This window comes from Hyaena hyaena, unplaced genomic scaffold (assembly GCF_003009895.1).
Source record: "Hyaena hyaena isolate Hyena2069 unplaced genomic scaffold, ASM300989v1 scaffold_93, whole genome shotgun sequence".
NCBI classification, from domain to species: domain Eukaryota; kingdom Metazoa; phylum Chordata; class Mammalia; order Carnivora; family Hyaenidae; genus Hyaena; species Hyaena hyaena.
In genome coordinates, this window is record NW_024080724.1 from 1,443,557 (window position 1) to 1,470,316 (window position 26,760).

The following is a 26,760-nucleotide window of genomic DNA, read 5'->3' on the forward strand; positions in this document are numbered from 1 at the left end:
GTAATCCTATGTATTTAAAGAAGCCCCACTTTAGATGGTCTATAGACACAAGTGGTAGATAGGTGAGGTGCTTTTGAGTGGTGGGTGAGACATTCCGAGGTAGGAGTTGAACCCATGGCCAAGGCGGGGGTGGCCACAGGAGGTGTGAGCTCAAGAAGCCTGTGGTTTGACTGCAGTTTTGAGTCCTCACTGATGTATGTTACCCAATGCGGACAGTCCGTAAGAGGAGGATGGAAATAATCCTTAAGAAAAATGGCTTTTTCCCCCGCATGCCATAATTTTGAACTGGAGAAGTCAGAGGCAGACAACCCTAGTGGCTGTTGTAATTTTCTAGAACTCCTGTGATCAGGGACTGAGATTGAATTACCATTCAGATAGTGATTAAGATTTGAGTGTTACTGTCCTCTCCCCTTTCTTCTTGATCTTTTTATTAATTTTAGCGGTCTTAGATTTGTGTCTCTTATTGAAAATACTTGAGATCTGTGTTGGAGCTAGATGGAGTATAAATTATAAGTAAGTAGAAACAATGGATTTGAAGAATGCTACTGAGGAAATGTTGGCAGGATTTGATGGGTACTTGCATGTGAGTGTGAAGGCAAGAGAGAAGGCCCAAAGTGCCTTCAACTAGTTAAGGACACTTGAACAGTGATGTTGTCCACAGTAACAGGAAGTCGGCAGGGAAGAACAGGCTGAGAAAATAGATAATGGGAGTTTTAGGAATCAGGTGGTCAGATGTCGCTGGCACCAGCAGGACCTCAGGCCTGGGGGGAGGGGCGCGGACATAGAGGTGGGAAGAAGCATCTGTACCCACGTGTGTTGTTTCCCGTGATAAAAGGAATGACCTAAAAAGGGGAAAGACCACTGAATCAAGGGGTAGTTGGCCAGCTTTGGAATAGTTAAAGAGAGAAACAATGTTACCTGTTTTCTAAATGGGAAAAATTAAAAAATGAGTCACTGAATGCTGGAATTGGGAAGACAATTCCCAGGTGAACCTCCCCTGTCCCCCCAAAAAGAGTGAGGGTGAAGGAGTATTTTTTGGTAGAGGACAGGAAACTTATAAAACCTTCCCAGGCCCAACAGGATATATTAGCTGATGTGCTAAGAGTTATGTTTAGGAATTGGAGAAGTGCCTGTCTACATGTGTACACACACATCGGTGTGTGTGTGTTTATAGCTAGGGCTTTTCTGTCTTCCCCAGAATGTTCATACTGTGGAGCCCCGTGGGACCAGTATAAACTCTGCTCAACTTCCCAGTGCCGCCAGCTCATCTTGACCTGCCCTGCTTGCCAGCGACAAGGATTCACAGCCTGTTGTGTCACGTGTCAAGACAAAGGGAGCGGGCTGGCTTCAGGTCCCACCCAGAGCAGCTTTAAAGAGGAATGTGAGTGTACAGCCCGACGGCCCCGCATACCCAGCGAACTGCCATAGCAGGTGCGACTCCCCGCGAGCCCAGAGCCAAGGCCTGACATTGACAAGGATGGGCTGTGCTTACGTGAGTGGCACCATCAGCATCCCCCTAGGCCTTCACAGAGCTAGCTCCACAGTGACCATACACTGGAGAACATCAGAGCTGAGGCAACAGAGAAACGGGGAATGCCAGCATCATAAACTGGGTACCATGTCTGCCACCTAAACTTCAGTGGGGGGAAGAGGGGGGGAATGGGTTCTCCTCACTTACCTGAAACATTTGACTCACGATGCCAGAGGGACGCCTGGGTGGCTCAGTTAAGTGTCAGACTTCAGCTTAGGTCATGATCTTGAGGTCTGTGGGTTTGAGCCCTGTGTTGGGCTTATGCTGACAGCTCAGAGCCTGGAGCCTGCTTCAGATTCTGTGTCTCCTTCTCTCTCTCTGCCCTCTTACCCGCTCACTCTCTGTCTGTCTCGCTTTCAAAAATAAACATTAAAAAGAAAAAAAGAAAAAAGATGCCAGACCACAGAAAAAAGCACTGGGCAGGATCCCAGAGCTGCTGGGGGAGACCAGAGCCTGGGGACCAGGTTCATGCCCTCTCTGTGCCATGCAGCAGGCTGGTAGTAGTCACTGGCCTTGTCAGCAGACTTGTCCATCCTGGCGGCAGAAGCAGGAAAGCTATATAGCCCTGGAGGTGGACATCTCGGAAGTGGCCTCTCAGGTCACTTACCGTCCACCACCTCTGCCCTCATCTCTCTGGAGCCTAAGAGGCTAAGTCGGGATCTGCAGAATATGGCATTTGACTTGCCTCCTGCCTTTGTAAATAAAGTTTTATTGGAATAGCCACACCCATTCATTTATTCATGATCTATGGCAGATTTAAGGAGTTACAACAGAGACCTTGGGGTGTGCAAAGCTGAAAATATTTTCCATCTGGCCCTTTGGAGAAAAAAACTGCCCTTCCCTGGTCTAAACCAACAGCTCATCTGATGAAGCAGATGGTCATAAAGATGTGGCCCACCTTCATTGTTTTATTGCCTTGGTTTCTGTGAGAGAGCTCCCCCTAATATAGTCTCTGCTTCCCCCAACGCCCACATGCCTAGCTTTGAAGGATTCAAATTAGCTCGAGGGCACGGACATTTGGGTAGTTTTTAGATGAACACCTTGGGACAGAAGACACATTTTGGGTGAGGTCATTCAGCAGTGCTGTGGTACGTTCCCAGCCTTCTGGCCAACATGTCAAGCGCGTGTCCCTGTCACCCTAGTCGCAAGAAATACATACGCAGCTGTCCATAGACCAACAGATTTAATCTTATATTGCAGTTTCCAGTGATGCGGAATACAGCTGCAGTTTGTGTTTCAAGGAGAAGCCTGGTGGGGAGGGCCTCCCTGCAGCAGGGTGCCACTCCTGGGCCCACCTGCGGCCTCAGTAGATGCTCTCCCATAGTGGTGAGGTCCTGGCTCCACCTCTGGTTACCCTGTACCATCCACGTCATCACAGTTCAGCGTGCAAGACTTTGCCTTTTTCGTCAAAAGCCTCTGCTCAGTGCTCTGCAGCTTAGTCTGTGCTCGTCAGCCCTGTGGGCTGTCCTTTATCTTAAGATTTGCTGAATCACTCATGAAAATAACTCCCAAGCAACAGAAATGCTAGTTTAACTGGCACTGTGGTATATTAAAAGGCACAAGGGCATTGTGGCTTAACATTTTTGCTGGATCCCAAGAGATGCACATGATGTGAAAAAGGGATCTGGCAGAAACACCAATATTACATTTGCAGAATAATCACCTTGGGATGGTTTGGCCAGGGTTTCCTAAGTCTTTAATATCTGGATTTTCTTCACCATTGGCCTTCAGAGGCTTAACTTGCAGGCATGAGATCAGTGGTGACTTGTCTAATAAGTGATGTGACACATGGTTGAAGTCTGTAAGCATGGCTGCAATGGACTAGAAATGTATTGTTTTACCTCCCAGAAGCCATTGGCCCACTGTGCAATACAGAAAGGTGTTTTCAAGTATTTGGCCATAGGTTTTCACATCGTTAAGGCTGACATTCAGTAAGGAAGAAATTATTTCTGATTCCAATATTAAATTGGAAGTAAAGCCCAGATGTTCCTAAAGAATGCTCAGGGAGCACTTTGCCACCTGGGATTGGTTAAGAAAGGATGGCTTTTGAAACGTGAAATTTCACCATTGGCTTTTCAGTCATTTCCTTGTATCCAGCAAAAGGAATCTCCCGTTCTTTGAATCATGGCAGAGCTCTGTGGCTTCAGTCGCTCTTTCATGGGGGGCAAAATTGTGCTCCTGGCCCAGTAATCAGTTTGGCAACTTTAATCTTGAGGTTCTTAACATTTTAAGGAGGATTGATAATGATGATCTAAATACCCAAGATCAAATTCGTAATAAAGTATTTTATAATGCTTCTCCACCATGCGGAAGAGCGTGCTCTTTGTGCATGTGTTACACATTCTAAACACACCTGAAACACCAGGCAGCAAGGCTCCTGACATTGGGCTCCCAGGCTTAAGTCCCATGCTAGAATGTCTTCAGTAAGATCTGTTGGTTTGGGGTCTTCTTAGTTTTTAAATAATAACCAGACTGAACTTCTGTGACTAAAGAAAAACTTCACATTAACCATAGTTTATAAAATTTTCAACTACAACCACTAGTTAACCTAAAAACCTTAGTGCATAAAGAACTGAACCACGGAAGGGTTTTGTGCTGGCATTTTGCCTTCTGGTTTCCACTGCAGAGCACAGATTATCAGTAGAACATGTGCAGTTCAAAGACATGGTCGTCCCCTCCACACATTAGACACCACTTCGGACCTTGGGGATGATGGGCCCAGTCAGGTCTGCGAGCCTCCTCTTCCTCACTAGAAAGGAAGGAGAGGAGATGTAAGCCAGTTGACTCTGCGTCAGGAACCACTTCCATGGCTCTGAGACAGCCCTGTGAAGCTTCCTGCTAACTTTTTGGTTAGCAAAGTCTGAAGTCTGTTTCTAGAGGACAGTTGTGTGGGAGTTGTGTAAGGGCCCTCCCACTGGTCAGCGCTCACCGATGAGGGTCTGTGGTCGTGTTGACTCGTTCATAAATTACTTCTGAGCTGCTGACCACACAGACATAAAACCCACTTTGTCCGCCGCCACAGTTTTTGCTTTGTACACAAGGGGCCCTGCAGTTGAAGCTCTTTCCTCTGGCTCAGATAAGAGCTAAAGTTCAGTTGATCTTACTGAGAGTAGGGTCTTAACCTGCTGGAACCAATTCCCACAGCTCTTTCTCAGAGCTCTTGGCCCGCCTCCTGCCTTGGAAGAAAGTTTCCACCCTGAAGATTACCCCGCAGTATCTGTGTCCCCTTAGTGTTAACCTTGACATTTTCCCAGGGGCAAGACGACTGAAGCTCAAATACTGTTCACATAACAAAGTAGGTAAATGCCATAAAGAGGAAGGCACTGGCAGGCTCAAGTCATTACTTCTAGGATGACTGGGGAGGGGGAAGGAGGCCCTTTGTTGTAACAAGGGAGAGTGTTTTGAAATGAATTACAGCGCCTGCAGATGAAGAAGCAGCAGCAGCAAGCTAGATCAGCCACAAGAGAAAGGTCAAAGAAGTCTGTAGAACCGGTAGGTGGCAGTCAAGGGGGCTGCTGGTGTGGCCGGGACAGGTAGCTATTGCAGAAGAGGGAAAACGGCTGTCTATACTTAGAGGTCTCCCAGTTCCCAAGCTGAGTCGGTAGACCCGCAGCCACCAGATCGATGCATACGAGCTGCAACAAGAACCGAATCAGCTTGTGCAGGGTACTGAGCACATAAAGCAGCGCCACCCAGGAAGGAGCGGTACTCAGGTTGTGGCTGGGAGCAGGGGCGCACAGATCACCCAGGCCAGGGCCTAGAGTTCAGCCTGTGCCTGAGCTCCTTCTCCCCTCCCCTCCCCCGCCCCGTCAGAAGAATAATGAATGCAAGTGGGTGGGCCAGGTCCTGGAGATGACCAGAATGTCTGACAGCTCAGAGAGGTCAGGGAACAAAACCCAAAGAGCGGAAAAATTTTGTCCAAAGTGACCAGAGGGTTTACATGAACAGACTTTTAAGTGTCACGTTAGCAAGCATGCCCGGCAGGCCAGTCCTCATGACAGCTCTTTTACACTCAGCCCCTCGCTGAGCTCCACCACCAGCTCTGGAATGCGGGCCTTGTCAGCGTTCCCATGTTGCAGGTAAGGGAAGTGTGGCAGAGGGGCTGCGTTTCTTGCTCGAAGCAGTAAAGCTGATACCAGACAGAAGCAAGGCGTGTGGCTCACCTGGAGCCTCAGTCCCAATACCTCCCGCAGTGCAATCTGAGTCCATCTACATAGATTTTACACATCTGGTTCTCTCAAGGACATTAGCTCCTTTTCCCTGGAGAAGAAAAGGGAGCTAGGGTCCCTAAGAGCTATTGGCAGAATGAGGACAGGAACTCGAGTCTCCAGCCCATGGCTCAGGGAACAGACAGGGATCCCAGGTTTCTTTCTCCCCCATGTGCCCTCGTCCTGTACCCTGGGCCGGGTCGGTGCAGCTGCTCTAGCTAGCACTCGCTCTTACGGGGACTGGATGGGGAGAAGGGCAAGGCAGCCACTGACTCAAGTATTATTTTCCTCCATTTTAATGATGAAGGAAGTTGAGGCCAAGAGATGGAAATAACTTGGCCCAAGTCACGGTGGATAAGTGACAAAACTGGAAATAGAAGCCAAGTCTCCCCGTATCTTCCTTCAATTCAGTCTGCTTTTTACTTCCTTTAAAGCAAAATCCTTATCACTGTGACTGTCAGACTCATTTACTGTCCAAGCCAGGAAGAATCCCAAGTCTTCTGGATCAACCTCTGTCCGCTGCTGTAACTCCTGCCACCACTTCCTGCCAAGCTTGAACACCTCCATCCTGTCTTTGAGAAGCATTTTAAATTCAGTTATATATTCAATAGCATTTACTGGGTGCTATTATATGCCAAGCACAAGGATCAGAAATAAAGATCTAGCTTAACAGCGCACCAAGCTATACCAATAGTAAGTCTGATGAAATGTTATAGGTACTGTGGTAGCTCTCTAGCAACTATGAGGCAGAATGAACAATGTGGTCAGAAGGATGGCAGGGAACGTGTCCACTGGACCCTGAAGGTGAAGGGATAGTGGGAAGGGAAAGATTAGGAGGAAAGGCCCTCTGCAGGCACACTCAAGCTACCTGGACCGGTTGGTACTAACACAGAGCAAGAAGATGGCTTGTCACGGGTGTTGAGAGAGAAGTCCAGTGGGGCCCCTCACCGAGAGGTGAGGTGGGGGACACAGGCTCAGAGATCAGACCGCAGCCCAAACCCTTCTCCCATCCAATGACTACAGGTAATCTTCCCTCCTGCCTTACTGTAGAGTGGGGGTGATAGCAGGATCTAATTCACACGATTGTTGGGAGCCTCACATGCAGAAGATAGGAAGTGTTCACAGCTGTGCCTGGCACACAGGAAGTGCCGTGTAAGTATCAGCTGTGATCACTAAGGGTCATGTGGGCCATGTGCAGGACTCTCTCCTGAGGGCAGTGGGAGCCCAGCAAGAGTACTAAGCAGAGTGACAGAACAAACCTTGGGATGGGCACCCCGTGAAAGATGCTGGCCTAGAGAAGCTGGAGGGCCCACGGACATTGCAGGACGTGAGGCAAATGTGCTGAGAGCTTGACATGAGGCAGGGCAAAGGAGGTGACTGACCAGCTAGAGAGGGGGCAGCATGCAGGAAGAGGCCCAGATTTCTGGCTTGATTGGCTGTGAGGAAAGTAATACCCTTTCCCAAGATAGTTTTGGGGGAAGATGATGAAATTGACTTGGGGTGCTTGTTAGAAAAGTCTTCCTTTAGAATACAGAAGAGAGACTTTTTCCCATGAAGGAGTGTTTTCTGCTTTTAAACATGTTAGCCCTCCTCCCCTCCCCCCTCCACACATACAACAGTCTTAACTTGGAGTTGGCAATTCAGATTTCATTAAGTGGAGAGAGCTTCGGGGGCAGATTTACACGACCTGAGAGCCATGCTTAGCCTCTGAGCTATAAATAGTGTGGAAGGAGGAGTCATCTGAGGTATCGCTGTGGGAAAGCATAGATGGGGACACCGCCGCACCCCAGTGCCCTGCTCCCTCTCCACAGAATACGCTGTTAGCAGCTCAGTGCACAGGCTGGGAAGGACCAAAGACACGCCAGTCAGAATGGGACCCGGCAGCCTGCAAGTCCACAGAGGCACTGGCTGACCTCTGGTCCCCGGGGATCAAATATCCCCCAAGGAAGAGCCTGCCCACCCTACAGGCAGGCAAAACCCACCGCGCCGAGGCCCAGCTACAGATACTGCTACGGATACGGATACTACTATGTGTGGGGCCAGGAGCCAGCAGAGGCAGGCTTGAGTGAGAAAACTGGAGAAGCTGGGCCCTGTCCGCTCTGCAGACACTGCTGTCCCCCACAGAGGCTAGGTAGAGCCCGCCGGAGGCTCTCGGGATAAAAATACTCAGCTGGAAAGCACGGAAGCCTGCTTCATCAGAGCACTGACAGCGGGATGCAAATGTGTTGGAAAGAAAGGACTTCTCTTTTGCAGGAGGCTGGTGCACTATCAGAAGCAGAAGCGTTTCTATTACAAAACTTAGCAGATGGGCACAATTGGCCTTTAAAGCTAGAAATACTACTTCACCAAACAGCACTCAACGTTGCGTGTAATCACGAAAACAATTGATTCTGCTCTAATTCCTTTGGCGGGAAACCCCAAAGGAAGAGCTGCACAGTCCCACAGGGTGACCCTGAGGCCCATTTTTATCAGCTGTCAGTCCTGTCCAGGAACTGCCAGTCTCACTTTGCATCTGCTTTCCTCACCAAGCTCCTGGTCCTACCTTTGCCCATGCTGTTCCTTCTGCTTTGAATGCTTTTCCTGCTTTTCCTTCTAGGTCTAGCTCCTTCTAATAGTCCCTCCAGTCCTTTTGGATCTTTCTGTCTCTCCTACCTGAAATATTAGGTACCCCCCACCAAAATGCCTCCTGACCTCCCCCACCATCTAGCTCTTCCTGCAAAGCTGCCTAAAGGCCCACCCCCAATGGGAATGTTTTGCTTAACTGGCCTCTGTCCCTGCAAGTCACTTCTTTGCTGGGCACAGTGCGTAGGCATTCTTGAATTTTTAGGCACGCCCTGGAGTCTTTTCTCTCCTGAAAGGTGGTTTTAAAGGTTCTGGAGTCAAGGAACTAGTCTTTCTGTTGCCCTTTACGTCCCCTGGCACAGTCCTGGGCACACAAAAGTTGCTCCAAAAGTGCCTGCTGGAACAACTGGTATGATTTGACTGAGCTGCTGCCTAGAAGGGCAGTCCCACCCAGGCTTCAGTTTTCGGGTAAGGGAACTGGGGGGCGAGTCTGCAGGCCCTCCAGCTCCGGGACTCTAGGGCCCGGCCAGAGCCCCAGAAGCCGCTGCAGATAGGAGTCGGGCTGGGGATTTGGAGTCACAGACTCTCAGGACTGGGCACGTCCCCAGGGGCCAGGTTATCCAACCCACAGCTAGTTCTGGTGCCCCTCACCCACTGCAGCACCCGACCTCTGGCCATCTGGAGCCTCCATCAATAGAAAAGGCCCCCAGACCATTTTGCTACTAGAAGACAAAAGCTGGGTTAGCCCTGGGGTTGGCAGCCATGCGCACATAAGAAGCTTAATCTAAACTGGGAGGGGAAAACGTGAGGCTATGGCATTTTGGGATAGAACTAAAGGCATTTAGTGCTGCTTTGAGGCAGGTCACAGCTGGCCATGAGCATCTAGATTGCTGGCCTCCCTCCACAGTTCAGGGTGGCCATCACCTCTGTTATACCGTAAATAATGACTGGTAATAATTTGTCTTTGTGTTTATTTGAAATGAGGGCACTTGAGATAAACCAGGATACTAGGTGCATTTTTGTTTCTTTGTTTTATAGACTTTTCTAGACTTGGAGCTCTAGGAAAAAGTGGCATCTATACAGCGAGCAATGAATGAATAACTTCTTATAGGTACTCTGGCAGCGCTCTATCAACTATGAGGCATAATGAAGGATGTGGTCAGAGGATGACAGGGCGTGTCCCTGTAGAGCAGAAAGCTGTATCTTCAACACCCAGTGCCCTACAGGACTTTGACCAATGTTTGTTGAATTGAGTAACTCAATCTAAAATGTACATGGTTCTTTGTGCATCAGTTCTGTGCACACACACCTACACACCCCCCTCTATTCTTCTGGGTGTTCACCTAGCCTCAGATTCATCACTAGAAAGTGATGTGCCTTCACTTTGAGATGTGCCTTAGTATTAAGTTCTTTGCATTTTGCCGAGTACTAGAAACAAAAGCTAAAAACCCCATGTGTAGAACAGGCTTGAATCTGATGAAAAACTCACTGAAGGCCTTTTCCTTTAGAACATACAGTTATTTCATAGTTCAATCGCAGAAAGAGGCTCTCATTCTTTTTCTTTGTTTCCAAACTTGTTATGCTTTGTTCTCTTTGGTAGTAAGAATAGTGTAACTTGGTTTGTCTTCTCACCTTGGTTCTAGAAAACTCACAGCTAAATGTAATGATCAATTATGTTAACATATTAGGCCCCCTCCTTTTCTTGTTGTTTTTTCCTCTCATTTTCCTACAGCCTTAGCAGACATAGTCCATTTTGGACACAGTATCAAGTCCCTTTAGCAGCCAACAGGAATACCCGTCATAAATAACTACACACAGAGGTTGAGAACAACAGACACCTGTAAGTCAGTCAATGACTCACCTCACTTTTCATTAACTGACTTGTAAACCTATTTGGCAGATGCTCATAAAAATGTGACATTTTCTTTTGTTTCTTTTTTGGGAAAAATAGTAACTATGCCTTAAACTGACATTAAATGAATGTAACTTGTTACACTCACATTTTCAACTTTTACCTTAAAAGTGCTGTGAGATTTCCTAGGCATCGGGTTTGGGTAGTGGTGCTGGTTGGCGGCTTTGGGGACTGGGATTAGAGCCAGACCTGATGGTGCCGAGAAGACTCAGAGCTCAGAGGAGGGTATTCAAAGAGGAAAAGACTCATGGTGAGCCTGTGACCCGCCGCCTTTCCTTTCACTCAGCCAAACAAGGCTCCCAGGGTGCACTTGGGCTCCAGCCCTGTGCTGCGCTGAGCCCCCCGGGAGGAGGAGAAGAGTGCTCAGCCTCAGTTCCTGCTAGGTGAGGCACCCACAGCCTACGGGAGGCAGCAGGCCAGGCACCAATACAGAAAACTAGTAAATGTAACCAAGGTGGTCAGGGTTCAGGCTCAGGGAGAGGGCTCCCTCGGAGAAGGTATCAGTGGAATATTCCCTGCCATATATCTGCACGCCACCCCACAACCTCCAGGACGGGTGGGAAAGTGATGGGCAGGTAGATAGGTAGCACAGTTCCACTTACCAAGGTCGTTGTTGTTCATCATTGCGTTGGACGCCCGCAGCCGGGGCCCCTGCTGGGTAAAGTGGTAGCCAAATTTGAGAAGTGTTGCGTTTTTTTCCAACATGTTTACTATCTCCATCTCCACTTTGTTGCCCAGAGGTTGGCTCTTTGATCAAGAAAAGAACAGTAGTCACTACTCACTCCATTTGTGCAGGAATCTTTTCTACCTGCTGAAACCCTGCGTGGTGGGCGGGGGTTTTAACCACTCCTCCCTCCTCCCCCAAGAACAGGGAATTGGAAGTTTGAAGAAGGTGAAGGGTCACACAGCCAGGAGTGAATGAGCTGGGATTCAAACCCAGGCCTGCTGGATGCCAAGAACAGATCTTTCCATTGCCCGCCCCCCAGCAGCCTTCCTAGAAAACTCGAGCAGGAAGGATCTTCAACGAGTCTCAAGGAGATTAAAAATTCCACTGTACAGGCTATACCCCATTTTAATTAAATTCAACACTCCAGGAATGAGACTCAGGTGTTTGTGGTTTTTTTAAACTCCCAGGTGATGTTAATATACAGCCAGGTTTGGTAACCAGTCACTTAGAGGAATCCCTTCAATTTACAAATGAAAGAAACAGAGACCCAGAGAGGGGAAAGGATTTGCCTAAGGTCACACGATAAATTGGGAATGCCCAGAGTTCAAATTGGGAATGCCCAGAGTTCGTTTTTTTCTGAAGCCTCCCTCTGATCATGTTCTCTACTCCAAGATCTCTAGTGATAAAGGTTGAAAGAAAACAAAAGAAAACGAAAAACCTTACAATATACAGTCTTAGGAAGGATATAATGAGGATGTTCAGTCTTGCTTATAATAGTGGGGAGAAAGGGAAGCAGCTTAGACACTCATGGAGAGAGAGCTGTCCAAATAAATGATAGTTGAGCTTTATAAGAGAACATGACAGATGTCAGATGATGATGCAAATCTTTGGTCACAGGCCTGGAAAGATGACCACGAAACAATATGGAAAAAGAAAGCTCAGTTGCATAACAGGCCATATTTAAGTAAAGTTACCCATATTTTCCATACACATATATATGCCTAGACAAGGCCAGCCAGTGTACTGGCGGTGGTGGGTTTTGGAAGAGATTTTGTTTTCTTTGTATCTTATTATTTGAGTTTTCTGTTAACCATGTATAGTAAGATAATACAAAATAAATATAACTTGGGGCACCCGAATGGCTCAGTCAGTTGAACGTCTGACATCAGCTCAGGTCATGAGCTCACAGTTTGTGGGTTCGAGCCCTGAGTCAGGAGGCTTTGCGCTGACAGTGCAGAGCCTGCTTCAGAGTCTGTCTCCCTCTTTCTCTCCCGCTTCGCTGCTCATGCACACTCTGTGTCTCAGAAATAAACATTAAAAAAATTCAAAATAAATGCAATCTTTAAAAAAACTTTTTATTTTTGACAGAGAGAGAGAGAGAGAGAGAGATCATGCGTAAGTAGGGGAGGGACAGATAGAGAGGGAGAGAGAGAATCCCAAGCAGGCTCTGCCCTGTCAGTGTGGGGCTCAGTCCCATAAACCGTAAGATCAAGAATCAGATGCTTAACCAACTGAGCTACCCAGGCACCCCTCAAAATAAACATAATCTTAAAGAGATCTGAAAAGACATAGAAAACAAACTAACATATCAAGGCTTAAAGACTTTCCCCTTCAGGGAAGGAATAAGACAAGAATGTTCACTTTCACTAATACCGTCCTGGGGATCCTAGCCGGGACAATGAGGCCCCCTTCACCCATCTCACTGCCCCCGTCACCCCTCACCTCTGGCAACCACCAGTCTTTTCTCTGTATCTATGACCTTGGTTGTTTTTTGGTTTTGGTTTTGTTTAGATTCCACATATAAGTGAGATCCTAGGTATTTGTCTTTCTCAATCTGACTTACTTCACTCAGCATAATGCCCTCAAGCTTCATCTACGTCATTGCACATGGCAAGATTTCCTTTTTTTTTTTTTTTTTTTAGGGCTGAGTAATATTCCATAATATATACACCACATCTTCCATTCACCCACTGGTGGGCACTTAAGTTGTTTCCATATCTTTGCTACTGTAAATAATGCTACAGTGGACATGAGGGTGCACATATCTTTTTGAATTAGTGTTTTTGTTTTCTTTGGATAAATATCCAGGGGTGGGATTGCTGGATCATACAGTAGATTGATTGAGCGATTTAGTTAATTAATTAATTTTTTGAGGAACCTCCATAGTGTTTTCCACAGTGGCTGCACTGATTTACATTCTCACCAGTAGAGCACAAGTGTTTTCTTTTCTCTACATCCTTACCAACACTTGTTATTTCTTGTCCTTTTTATTTTAGGTATTCAAACAGGTGTGAGGTGATTGCGTATTGTGGTTTTGACTTGCATTTCCCTGATGATCAGTGGTGGTGAGCATCTTTTCATATATGTGTTGGCCATCTGTATGTTTTCTTTGGAAAAATGTCTATTCAGATCCTCTGTCCATTTTTAATCGAATTCTGAAATTTAAATAATTAAAACTAAATAAAATTTAAAATTCAGTTCCTCAGTTGCACTGGCAATTAGGTCAGTGCAGATACAGAACATTTCCATCATCACAGAAGATGCGTTTATTGATTTTTTAATTTTTTATTTGTTTTACAAATAGTTTATTGTCAAGTTGGTCTCCATATAACACCCACTGCTCATCCCCACAAGTGCCCTCCTCCATGCCCATCTCTCCCCTCCCCCCCATAGAAGATGCGTTTAAATGGTGCTTCCCTAGGCTGTGTGAGCCCTTGGATAGCACATAAGGACCAGGATCTCCAGGTCAGGCAAGGAATTGAACTGAATGGAGGAAATAGGAACACAGTTGAGGCACAACAACACAGGAGGGTTGAGAGGACACATTAGCCCATCATCCAAAGGGACAAGTGTGTGCCATAGTTGAGACTCTTGATGGAGGACCCCTCCCAGGTACTCTGAGTTCACAAGAGCCTCTCTGGGTTCACATGGGGCTGGCAATGCTAAGCTGGGCAGGTAGAGTGACGTTGGTGAAGTTCCATCACCCATCTGTCACGGCTCCTGGAAGGGCTGGAAAGAGCTCAGGCCTGTCCTCAGAGGACTCAGCACAGCCCTGGGCTCTGGTCTGCTTGGTCTGGCAGGTAGTATAGGGACCATATAAGGGCCGGAGAAGGAACTGGAAGGTTCCCTGCCCACCCCCACTTAGTAGGAAGCATGGCCTCTCCTTGAGGTCATCTTCTTGGAAAGCTCGATTAGGACTCAGGATGGGCTGGTCTCATGAAGCTCTGGTCTACCCCGAGTGGAGGGGCTGCCAGCATCTGTGACGGCTGCTTGTGCTGAGCTGGCCCTCCATGCCCCTCAGCCCAAAGCACCAAGCACCCCATGCAGACTGCCCCCTTCAACCTCCCTAATCCCTGGGGAGGCAGGGCAGGCAGGGACTGGTCCCTCTGTCTTAGAGATGAGTAAATGGAAGCCATGTATAGATGGAAGCTGGACTGTGCTCCCTCTATTTAATGCCAGAGCCAGGGCTTGACCTTGACCTGACACTGGAAGGACTTCAGAGGATCCTCTAGGCCCACATTCTCAAACTAGGGTCTGATATCCCTGGGATACATGCAGAGGTATCTGGGTGTATTCAAGAAAATACAGGATTCTACTAGATAATCATGGCCAGTCTTCCCAGTGTGTCAATCTTCAACCCAAACTATTATTTTTACATTAAAGAGTAAGATAGAAAAGGTGCACACATCTTAAGAAGCTTCATGCTTGCTTCATTCTCAGACTGTCCCTCTTCAGCGACTCTGAGTCTGGAAGGCCTCAATCATTTCACAGATGAGAGAAGAGGCCGTGGGGATACTGCCAGGACCAAACCTCTGACCTCTTACTTATTTTTCAAATATTTGTTATTTAGTGATCACTGTGTGCGAGGCAATGCCATAAGCACTTCTGATAAGCTAACTCATTTTCTCCTCCCCATACATCTACGGAACTTGTACTATTATTATAACTTGCATCTTACAGGTGAGGTCCATGAAGAACAGAGGTATTAATAAATTTCCCCCAAATCACAGAGCCAGTTGGTTACAGAACCAGGATTTGAACAGAGGAGTTTCCAGAGTTTGGTGGTTCCCGCCTCACTTGGGTGTCGGGCTGATGAGAGGGGCTGCAGACAGATGGGGTTTGGCTCAGCATGCAGGACTGTGATCTGACCAGTAGCAGTGTCTGCACATGGAAGGAACTGCCTGGTAAGGTGGTAGACTGCTCATCCCTGGAGGTGTACGGACAGAGGGCAGGGTGGCTTGCTTGGAGGGCATTAAAAAGTCAGGAGGCCACCTGGCCAGTGGGTGAGGGGCAGTTAGGAGCCCCCTGCACAGCAGAACGCAAGGGCAGGTCACGTCAGGACTGGCCACAGCAGACTTTGGCAGCAGAACCAGGGAAGGCGGGTTGGGGAAGAACTCTTGCCATCCCCACCTTCAGATTTATCACTTGGGAATAAATATAATCTCATTAAACATTCAGAGGATACTAAAGTAAAGTATTGAGTCAAGTCAGGGAGTTTCCCTCACATCCCTATCCCAATCCTACGCCCTTTCTACAGTCAGCACCATGGCCAGTGGGGTGTGTTGCCTTGGAGTGTGTCTATGAAGTCTATAATAAAAGTACACAGATTTGTAAATGTTTTTCTTAAATGGATTCATACCATACACATTGTTCTTTTTTTTTTTTTATCTCATAAATTGCCTTTTTAATGACAAGATATGTCATACAGAACATTCCATGTGATGAAGTGTATTAATAGTGTTAATATATATGACTATACCATCATTTTTACCAAATATCTATGGTTAAGTACTGTGATTAACTCCACTTTTTGTTTATAAGGAATCTCATATTTAGCACACTACTTGGCGCACTGTATTTGCTTGTCTGCTTTTCTTTTTTTTTTTTTTAAATAGTTTATTGTCAAATTAGTTTCCACATAACACTCAGTGCTCATCCCCAAAGTGCCCTCCTCCATGCCCACCCCCCCCCACATCCATCAGTCCTCAGTTTTTGTCAGCATTCAAGAGTCTCTCATGGTTTGCCTCTCTCCCTTTCCCCCACCATTTCCGCCCTTCTTCTCCCCCTTGTTCCTCCGTCAAGTTCCTCCTAATCCTCCTATACGTGCAAACATATGATATTTGTCCTTCTCTGCCTGACTTATTTCGCTCAGCATAACACCCTCAAGGTCTATCCATGTTGCTACACATGGCCAGATTTCATTGTTTCTCATTGCCATGTAGTATTCCATGGTATAGATAAACCACATCTTCTTGATCCATTCATCTGTTGATGGACACTTAGGCTCTTTCCATGTTTTAGCTATTGTGGAGAGTGCTGCTATGAACATTGGGGTACATGTGCTCCTATGCCTCAGCATTTCTGTATCCCTTGGGTAAATTCCTAGCAGTGCTATTGCTGGGTCATAAGGGAGTTCTATTGTTAGTTTCCTGAGGAACCTCCACACTGTTTTCCAGAGGGGCTGTACCAATTTACATTCCCACCAACAGTGTAGGAGGGTGCCCGTTTCTCCACATCCTCGCCAGCATCTAGAGTTCTCTGATTTGCTCATTTTAGCCACTCTGACTGGCGTGAGGTGGTATCTCAGCCATACACATTGTTCTGCAACTTGCCTTCTTCATGTAACATTTTCTGGAGATCTTTCCAAGCCAATACATTCAGAGCTACTTCCTCCCTTTGAACGGCTTCAGGGGATGCCCTGGTACAGATAGATATTTAGTTCGCTTCTGTTTTCCTTATTACAGGCAAGGTGGCAGTGGCTCTGCGGGGGCGAGAGCCAGTCTGGGGCTGGACAGGGGGCTGTGGAATGGCTAATGGCTGGGTTCAAAGACAGGCGTATTTTGGGTTAAAATCGTGACTGCTCTGCCAAGAGGGTACAAACGCTGACGGGCCCTTCAGCAGTGACGTCGGCTCCTGTTCCTCCCACCTTTCCTTTGGCTGAGTATTATCAGTCTGATAAAACGATGACCAGATTCACTGGCTTATGAACACCAACCAGTGCCCAAAGTGGAGGTGAGCTGTGGCCTGGAGCAGCTGGCTCTGAGACCCTCATTCTGGCCAGAGGCACCATGGGCATCAAGAAGCTCACTCACTCTGTGCACCTGCTGGGGCCAATCATGGCCTTTTCTTTGTGATCCAGAAGATGTGGGCAACTGGGAATACTTGCGAAAACAATAGAAAGGAGCCCTGGGAATTATCTAGCCCAAGTTCAGAGTCGCAAATGGCGGCTGATAATAAAATTTCTTCAGTATCGCAGCTGCCAAGTCCTGTTCTGCTTACTCCTGGGGATGGGAGCACGTCACCCATGAGGCACCCTGCTCCTAGGGTACCTCTGCAGGTTAGAAAGGTCTTTCTGCCCAAACTGCAGCAAAGGAAAATAGCCCAGCTGATTCCCACTTTGGTGACTTTAAGGTATGTCTGCCAATTCTTTATCCTCCTCCCTTCCAAAGGCAGTGCCTAATTCCCCTCCCCTTGTGGGTGGCTGTGCTTAGTAACTCACTTCTCACAGATAGACCATGGCAGAAGTGACCGTGTAACTTCCAAGTTGGCTCATAAAAGGCATTTGTGGCTTGCTTCTTTCTCCACCTTGGATCGTTGGCTCTGAGAGAAGTTAGCTGCCATCTAGTGAGGACACTCAAGCAGCCTGGTGAAGAGGTCCACAAGCCAAGGAGCTAAGGCTTCCTGCCAACAGTCATGGAGGAAGCCATCTTGGAAGCGACTTCCCCAGCCCTGGTCAGGCCTTCAGACTGCACTTGACTGCAATCTTGTCAGAGATCTTGGGCTAGAACCATGCGGCCAAACTTCCTGGATTCCTGGCTCTCAGAAACTGTGAGCTCATACATGTTCATTGCTATTTTAAGCTGCTAAGTTTTGGAGGATAATTTGTTACACAGCTATAGATAACTGATACACTTACAGGCAATGCTGAGCAATAAAAGCCAGACACAAAACAGCACATACATGGGATTCCATTTACATGAAGTTTAAGAGCAGGCAAAACTCATCTATGGTGATAGAAATCATGACATGATTATAATTGGAGGGTATTGAGGGGGGGAGCATATGAGATGTGGAAATGTTCTATATCTTGATCTTGGTGCTGATTACCAAGCAGATCAATATATAACACACAGACCACAGCACCTTGGTCTGTGTGTTATATATAATAATATAACAAGTACACACAGGTGTATAAATCCATATATGAATATAAATATATACATTCATTGAGCTGTCCATTTAGGGTATATTTGTTACTATATATAAGTTACACTTTAATAAAAAGTAAACATAAGTAGGAAAGGGAATAAAGGAGGAGAGAAAGGAGATAAAATTTGTTTCCTGCACCAGCCAGAATCTCTCAGAGGTCAGTGCTCTGCAGCCTACCCTTCTACCACCAACTGGTCTAATTAAGAATAGGAATATCACCTCCCCTTTATTGAGAGAAGATGCATTCCAGGTCCACTTTAGAGGCGAGGAAACTGAGGCATGGATACATTAAGTGATTCCTTCCCACCATTACACAGCAAGAATATGATGGAGCTGAGGCTTAGCTTGGATTTGATCCTTGTTTGACTTCAAGTGTCACAGACTTGAAGACAGGTAATCCCTGGGTCAGTCTGTCTCCTGTCTGGAAAGCTCTTGGCTTTTCAGAACAGAGTGCAGCCTCCACTGGGGGCCAGACATGGTGCAAGATGGCTGTGGTCACAAACCTTTATTCTGACTCATGCTGATCTGCGTAGGAAAACGATTTTCTCAACATCATGTTTTTTTCCTCTCATTTCCACTGACTCTATCTCATTTTTCTCTGAGGAATGAGGTCAGTAAAAGACCATAATTGGCATTTCAAGGAAGGGATGGTGACACATGTCTGTTCTCTCGCAGAGGCTGGATATTTCCAGGCTGAATTACTGTAGTACACACAGAGACAGACACAAAAATCATGCACAAGCCAAAAGCTGCTGCCTAGAAGCTGAATGTATGAGGAACAAAACAGAGAGCATGATTGGTCAAGAAGTCTTGCTCACTTGGTTTTCAAGAGTGTTTTCCTTTTTTTTTTTTTTTGCAAACCAAAAGTCACATTCATCCTCATTAAAAAAAAAAAAAAAAATTAGCCAGCTGCCATGAGCATGCAATCTAAAATTAAGGGGGGTGTGAAAACCTTCAGGATCTTATTCTAGTGTGGCATTTGTTTTCTTTCTTTTATTTTTTAAACTTTTTAATTTTTTTAAAACTTGTTTTTGAAAGGGAGACAGAGCATGAGCAGGGGAGGGGCAGAGATGGAAACACAGAATCTGAAGCAGGCTCTGGACTCTGAGCTGTCAGCACAGAGCCTGACGTGAGGCTTGAACTTGTAACTCGCGAGATCATGACCTGAGCTTAAGTCGGACCTCAACTGACTGAGCCACCCAAGCACCCCTTGTTTTCTTTCTAAATTTATTTGTGCTAGGAAGATAATCCAATTTGGGTAAACAAGAAAATTCAATCTACTTCCTGTAGCCTCTTTTCAAAATATGAAGCATATACTCACTGTCAAATATTGGAATGAAATGTGAGAAATCCGGCTGATACATTGCACATAGCTTTATTTGGGGAGGGGGTCATGTTTTAAGAGGAGACCTTGTCTGTTCTGAGGGGCAGGGAGTACCCTGTGCCCTGAGGTCCTGGGGGCAGCTTTCATGGAAATAAGGAGGGCAAATCAAGAGGGACAGAGAATCACCATTTGGATTTGGCCAACTTGGGATGGAGAGAGCTGGCAGGCACCCCATATGTAGTGCCTGCTCCTAGGGGTTGAGGGTCTCTCCCGTGCATCTGTAAATCCCATCTGGAAGGTGGGATACCTCAGTTATGACCCAGGTCTGACACTAACTTGATCTGTGACCTCAGCATGTCCCATTCCTTCTTTGATCTTCAAGTTCCCCACCTGCAAAAGGAGGGCTGGGCTAGACATTTCCTCAATGCCCTCAGCTCTGGGTCCGGGCCTCTCTGCCCCCTCCCACCCTCACTGCCGGCTCAGGGCCACTTCAGACGGCAGCACAACATTGCTTGGAGATAAAGAGAGATGGCTGAGTAAACAAACAGGCCCAGGATCCCAGTTCCCAGATTTGGGTCCTCAGCCAGCCAGCAAGGCTCTTGCCACCAGGGTAGAACTCCTCGAGTCCCTTTCTTTGGCCGTATAAGGAAGTAGGAGGACAGAGGCTCACTAACACAGGTTACAGGCACAAGAGCTGAGGGGAAAGTTGTGGCCTCTGAGGACCACGGTGACTAACCAAGAATGAGGAATAAATCAAATGCCACTCATCACCTCCTCTTTGGCACATGCCCAGAGCCCAGAGCTGGGGCACCCGAGGAGAGGTGCACTGTGAGAGGCACGGGTGGCCTTCCCCAGACTCCGGGCCTGCGGGAAGACTGCCCCACGAGTCCTCATCATTTGGGCAGTCATAGCCCCCACTGGTCTCCCAGGAGCTGATGCCTGCCCTCCGTTCTCTCCCACCCAGGCAGGAACCATCTTCCCAGAACACAGCACACATTGGTGCAGGTCACAGCCTACCTAGTCAGAGCCCTTTGGATTTCCAGCTCCCTTTCTGGCTTCCTCCAGGGGCGCCATTAGTCTTGTTTGGGTGGGCTCCGTGGCTTTTCTGCTCTCCTTCTCTTCGTTCATGGGGTTCACTGCACCTGAGATGCCACGGCCTCCACTTCACTCTCTGAGATACTGTCCACCCTACGAGTCTGTCTCAAACTCCATCTCCTCCGGCAAGCCCTCCATGATACCTGCTCCTGCCTGAGATTGCCGCCCCAAAGGCCCACCATCGGCTGAAGCCCCTAGTCCTATGATCATTTCTGTACTTGCCTGCCTTCCCACCCAGTGTGGAATTGCTGGAGGACAGAGCCAGAGCCTGGTCCACACACAGAGCCTAGAGCACGGCCCTGGGGTTCAGCCAGCCATCATCAACCGCTGAGATGAACCAGAAAAGAGGCTCCCATGATGGTGGGGGGAGGTGGTGACCAGCACTCTAGCCTCACACCAGGGGTAAGGGACTGCCAAGGAAAGCCAAGGAAGGCCCACACCAAACAACAGGAGGAGTCAGGAGCCCATAGGAGCACGGTTCCCAGACTGTGGAGTCACATCAACCTGGGCTTGAGTCTTGCCTCTGTCACTCACTTCCTGTGTGACTGTGGGCAAGTTGCAGAACCTGCCTGGGCCTTTAGTTTCCTCACCTACAAGACAGGGGTGGGTTGTAATACCCATTCCCAAGAAGCCTTTGGGACCATTAAATGAGATAATGGATGCTTGGTACCTACTCAGTCAATCGACTCTTAGAATTCTGTGTGAGGGGTGCCTGGGTGGCTCAGTCAGTTAAGCGTCCGACTTCAGCTCAGGTCACGATCTCACAGTTTGCGGGTTTGAGCCCCTTGTTGGGCTCTGTGCTGACAGCTCAGGGCCTGAGGCCTGCTTCGGATTCTGTGTCTCCCTCTCTCTCTGATCCTCCCCTGCTCACGTTGTGTCTCTCTCTCAGAAATAAATAAAACATTAAGAAAAAAAGATTTCTGTGTGAATTCTCTAGATCACCTTCCGAGTAATTAGGAAAGTTAACAACTTCATAGTTTACATCTGTCATCTCCTTAGAAGTGGAGAGTCTTATTATCCCCATTTCACATGTGAGGAAACTGAGGCTCAGGGAAGTAAACATTCTCATACTGGAGAGTTCAGTGAAGGGGAGGGTGATAGTGAGCGCTGGCTATGGCTCTGAGCTCAGCAGCAGTGGCAGCGGACAGCAGTGAAATGGAATGTAGGCAGCTTACTCTCTGTCAGCTGTCATCGCGATGACCTGAGGCCAGTACTCTGGGTCACTTTTGGCCAACATTCTGCCCTAGGAGTCAGGTTTCAGCTGACGCTGGGTAGACCCTGACTCCCTGCCCAGCCAGGCCCGGAGTCACATGAGTGGCCAATTCCAAGCCTTGGCCCTGGGCTGCTGCTAAGCCTGCTGCATGCCTTTGTTCCAGTTGATCTGCCCCTCCTGCCTGCAATAAAGCAGGATCAGCAATGGCAGAAAGAGTGGGAGTCGGGAGGGGTTGGGAATGGACGATGCAGCAGCAGGCCCCTGGCATGCTAGAGATGCGGGAGTCCAGCGCAGCAAATTCACACGACGGGGCTGCTGAAGGCTTGTGTGGCCTCTATAGGAATTTTAAAGAAGTGCCTTTTCTGGGTGAACAAGCCCCATACCAAGGCTTGGAGAGCAGAGGATGGGTTAGATTTTGCCCCCTGCTCCCTGCTCAGTGAACAACATACACAACCACTCAGGTCAGACCTGCTTACTAAGCGTCACTGAGGGGCCAAGCTCTGAGCTTGGCACTGGAATAAAGAGATGGCTCAGATACAGCACAAACTTCTGAGAAACTCATGCGAAGCTGAGGTGCTAGGAGAACACAGGGAGGGAGCGCCTAATTCTCTCTGGGGAGAAGGTTAGAGGACCTGTGGCAGGCTGATAGGAAAAAGTAGTGATATGTAGGCTCTAAAAAAAAAAAAAAAGTTGGATTTGTAGTGTTTGCCAATTTCCATAGTATAAATGCTTCCATCAGAGGTGACTTCAGGGTACCAGCGAGCCGTCACTGAAGTGGAATTGAGGACAGAAGCCTACAACCAGCTCTGGCATGCTGGCTCTAGAACACCACTGGGAAGAGAGGCTTCAACTGAATCCAGAAGGAAGAAGGGGGATTCTCCAGGCCGAGAAGGGGTAGGGGCAAGGGAGAACATTCCACGAGGAGAGACGACCAACAGCAAAGACGTGGGGGTGCACAAGTGAGTAGGGAGCAAATGTGAATCAAGGGGTCAGGGTCGGGAAGGGCCATTAAGGCCTTCTGGAGCCTGGTAATGCTTTAGCTCTTGACCCGCAGAGGGCTCATGTGCCTGCCGTGATTCATCAAGCTGCACACTGAAGTGCGGTATTTTACAGTACAGATGAAAAGCACAGCTAATCTTATTCCGGAATAACTGCTGTTTACGATTCTATTTCCTTCCAATCTTTGTCCTGTGCACGTATTTATACGACCATTCAGCAAACATTTTTAGGTAGGAAAATGAAAGTTTCCTATCCGTAGACCAATGTTAAAGCATTTTAACATTGAAAGCAACATGGTGTCATGGAAAGAGTGTGGGCTTTGGAGTCAGAGAGACCTGAATTTGAATCCTGCTTCCCAAAGGGCTAAGTGGGTGGCCCTGAGAAAGTCGCTTGCCTTGGCCTGTCCGAGCTGCTTCTCTTCTGCAGACTGAGGCAGAGAATACCCACATCCTGCGGGGTTGTTGGGAAGGCCAGAGATGATGTGCGTCAGATGCACCGCACAGAGCCCCGTCCACAACAGACCCTCAACACATGCAATATACAAGATATTGTAATTGGCATCGTCTTAGAAAGTCAGAACGGAAAGGGTTGCCGGATAATAAATGACTGACCCACAGAAGTTACTGAGAAATGGTAATCTTATAAGGATAAAATCAAGTGTTTTCCCAGAGAATAAACTCAGTGGTAAGGAAACTCAAAAGCCCATTGAGTGGGGCAGGGGGTGTTTGAAGAAAATGGGGATATTTAGCCTGGTGAGGAAGACTCCATTGGTTTATCAGATCTGTGCTCCAGATATGTCCCAAGTACAGCAGAGGACAGAATTAGGCACCATAAACAGGACTTATAGGAAGCTGATTTCTATTGGATATGAGGCAGGATAGTCTCACTAAGAGCTGAAGGGGTGATGTTGGGAAGGACTGAGCTCCCATCACTAGGGGGTATACAAGCAGAAGCCAACAGAGCACTTGATGGGCATGATGAAGAAGGAAGGTGAGCGTGGTGGAGGGTGTGGACCAGTGACCTCTGAGTTGACGTAATGCTGGGCTCTGGATCTGCTGTGTCCAGCAGCACCTACCAGCCAGCAGTACAAGTGTGGAACTGTAAGCATCCCGTAGTGAAGGACGCAAAGAGATCCTTGTCTGTCTTACCTGGTTATCAATTTTCAGTTCCACTAGAGAAGTGTTGTATGGGAGAGCTTCCACCAGGCGCAGGATCCCGGCTCCGGAAATGAAGTTGGATTCCACGTTCAGTGTCTTCAACACCTTGTTCTCCTTGAGCATCTCAGCAAGGGCCTTCAAGCACAGGAGAAAAGCAAGGGTACCTGTGAGTCACGCTGAGCAAGGCTGGAGCCCCTCTTGGGTAGAACCTAAAATACTGAGAGGCCCTTGCTAGGAGGGAGAGTTCCTTGCACACTCATGCTGCTCGAGCCAGCAACCAGGCACGACGATCTGTACAGCCTCCTTCACAAAGCACAACTCTGTGGCTCTCCCCTCGCCAACGCACCATGGCTCCCAAACCCCTAACTGCAGAATTCCACACTCTCTATTACCTGCATCTGGCCTCTATTACCTGATTCTCCTCCCCTGCTTGGCCTCAAGGCTCACTGCTCCCTTACAGTGGGGCTGCCCTCAGCTCCCTGGGCACGGCTGGTGCTCCCTCACACTTTGCCTTTGCCACCTGGGATGCCCTTTCCTTAGTGCTTCTCTCATCCAAACCCTGCCCGTCCTTCAAGGCCATTCTCAATTCCTCTTTCTCCAGGAGCCATTATCCTGATGGCTGCAGCTAGCTGGGGCCTGCCTTCTTGAACTTTGTAGAATTTATTCATAACCTCCATCATGGAACTTGTATTCCTCTATTCAGAGTTGTTTTTAGTTCTTGACTCGCAGATGGGTCACGTGCCTGCCATGATGCATCAAGCTGCACATTGAAGTTACGTATGCTTTTCCATATGTGTGTGATATTTTACAGTGAGGATGAAAAGTACAGCTAGTCCCATTCAGGAGTAACCGCTCTTTACAATTCCGTTCTATTTCCTTCCAATCCTTTTCCTGTGCACGTATTTATACGACCATTCAGCAAACATTTTCAGGTAGGAAAACAAAGTTCCCTATTCATAGACCATAAAGAAGAAAGCATTTTAATATTGAAAGCAACATGGTGTCATGGAAAGAGTGTGGGCTTTGGAGTCAGAGAGACCTGAATTTGAATCCTGCTTCCCAAAGGGCTAAGTGGGTGGCCCTGAGAAAGGTTCTTGTCTTAGCCTGTCTGAGCTTCCATTAGACTATATATTCTTGGTGGGATGAAAATGCACTTTATTTATCCCACGGTGCCATATGCTCAGCACACAGTAGCTTCTCAGTCACTGTTCACCGAGTGACTGGTGGAGTCCCAATCTCCCTATATACGCCCTATTAGTTGCTTATATTTCCCTGTTGGGATCTCATGGAGTCATTGTCCTCTTTATCTGAGCAGCAGAGAGCAGAGAAGGAAGCCTGGGAAACCACCCCACTGGGCAAGTGACCAGAGCAAATGGGAGGAGAGGAGCTCAGGTGGCCCCCAGCACGTTTCAGAGGTATTCAGCCAGAGGGTGTAGATGACAATCAGAGCCTCTGAAGGAAATGAGGTAATTAGCAGTTGGTGGAAACGATGTGTCATGGAGGAAAGGAGACACCAGCAGCTGACAGCCCAGGGTGTATGATCAGTGGGCCTTGCTTGTCTGAAATGACTCTCTGAGCCAGGAATGCCCTTCCCATCATCCGTGCTTGCAGAAACCCTATACAAGCTCAGCTCCCAGAAAGCCTTCCTTGTTGAAATCATCCTTCCCTCCTTCCCCCACTTCCATGTGCCCCCGGGATGGCCGGTTAGCTTTCTTTATGGCCCCGAGGAGGTTGGACCCTCCTGAGGAGAGGGTCTCGGGCTGTGTTTTTTCCACAGCATCTCTCTTGCTCTTCAGAAAAGGCCTGATCATCAAAATATTTAACAACTGGTAGGCAAGTGCGCCGGGCGAATCCAAGGGGACATGCTGGTGGCTGAGCAGGTCCCGGAGGCCCTGTCATGCCAGGTATCAGCTCTTCTTTTCTGGATCATGGCAAAGGAATGAAGGTGCAGGGGAAAGAATTGGGGCGGGGAGGGGGGGCACTTACAGAGCTTTTCACTCATGTGTGGAACTTAAGAAACAAAGGAAAAAGAGACAAACAAAAAAACAGACTCTTAAATATAGAGAATCTCCTTGGGGGGGGGCGGGGGGGGGAGATGGGTGAAACAGGTAAAGGATTAAGAGTACACTTATGTTTTCTTTTCTTTTTTTAAGTTTATTTATTTATTTTGAGAGAGGAGGGGAGAGGGAGAATCCCAAGCAGGCTCTGTGCTGTCAGTGCAGCACAAATGTGAGATCATGACCTGAGCCAAAATCAAGATTTGGAGGCTTAACTGACTCAGCCACCCAGGTGCCACTTATCTTAATGAGCACCGAGAAATATATAGAATTGTTGAATAATTATATTGAACACCTGAAACTCTTATAATATTAATTATACTTCAATTAAAATTTAATTAATTAATTTAAAAATAATTGATTGCTACTAAATAGACTTCAAAGCAAGGAATGTTATTAGGGATAAAGAAAGGCAGTACAGAATGACAACGGGGTCAATTCTCCAAGAAGACATAAGAATCCTTACTGTATATGTGCTAACAAGAGAGTGTCAAGCTATGTGAGGCAAAAGCTGATAGAACTGCGAGGAGAAACAGATGAATCACTGGTAGAGTTGGAGATTTCAATAAATAGCCTTCTATCAGAAATGGAAAGATCCAGAGGGCCAAAAATCAGTAAGGATATAATCAAACTCAACAACACCATCAATCAACTGGATAGAAGTGACATCTATAGAGGCTACTTCATCCCACAACAGCAGAATGTACCTTCTTCTCAAGTTTGCATGGAACATTCACCAAGATAGAACACACTCTGGGCCATGAAACACACTTTAACAAATTTAAAAGAACAGAAATCAGTACAATGTCTGTTCTCAGAGCTCAGT

The 26,760-nt window shown here is 47.5% G+C and overlaps 2 protein-coding genes across 7 annotated transcripts in view; one reads left to right on the forward strand and one right to left on the reverse strand.

Moving 5' to 3' along the window:
- TSTD2 (thiosulfate sulfurtransferase like domain containing 2) overlaps positions 1–13,197 on the forward strand; it is a 34,200-nt gene extending 21,003 nt beyond the window's left edge. For 3 of the 5 annotated variants that reach the window (XM_039234756.1, XM_039234760.1, XM_039234757.1), the window contains one exon: positions 1,199–1,762. In XM_039234756.1, the coding sequence (XP_039090687.1) occupies positions 1,199–1,428 (230 nt within the window). In that variant the 3' untranslated portion in view covers positions 1,429–1,762. Of the gene's footprint in view, positions 1–1,198; positions 1,763–13,156 lie in introns of those variants that run through there. The other 2 variants (XM_039234759.1, XM_039234758.1) reach the window with 2 other exon arrangements.
- Positions 2,700–26,760, reverse strand: part of TMOD1 (tropomodulin 1) — an 86,886-nt gene continuing 62,825 nt past the window's right edge. For both annotated transcript variants that reach the window (XM_039234761.1, XM_039234762.1), the window contains exons 8-10: positions 23,869–24,012; positions 10,816–10,960; positions 2,700–4,280 (exon numbers count right to left, since the gene is read on the reverse strand). In XM_039234761.1, coding sequence (XP_039090692.1) covers positions 4,216–4,280; positions 10,816–10,960; positions 23,869–24,012 — 354 coding nt within the window. In that variant the 3' untranslated portion in view covers positions 2,700–4,215. The remainder of the gene's footprint in view (positions 4,281–10,815; positions 10,961–23,868; positions 24,013–26,760) is intronic.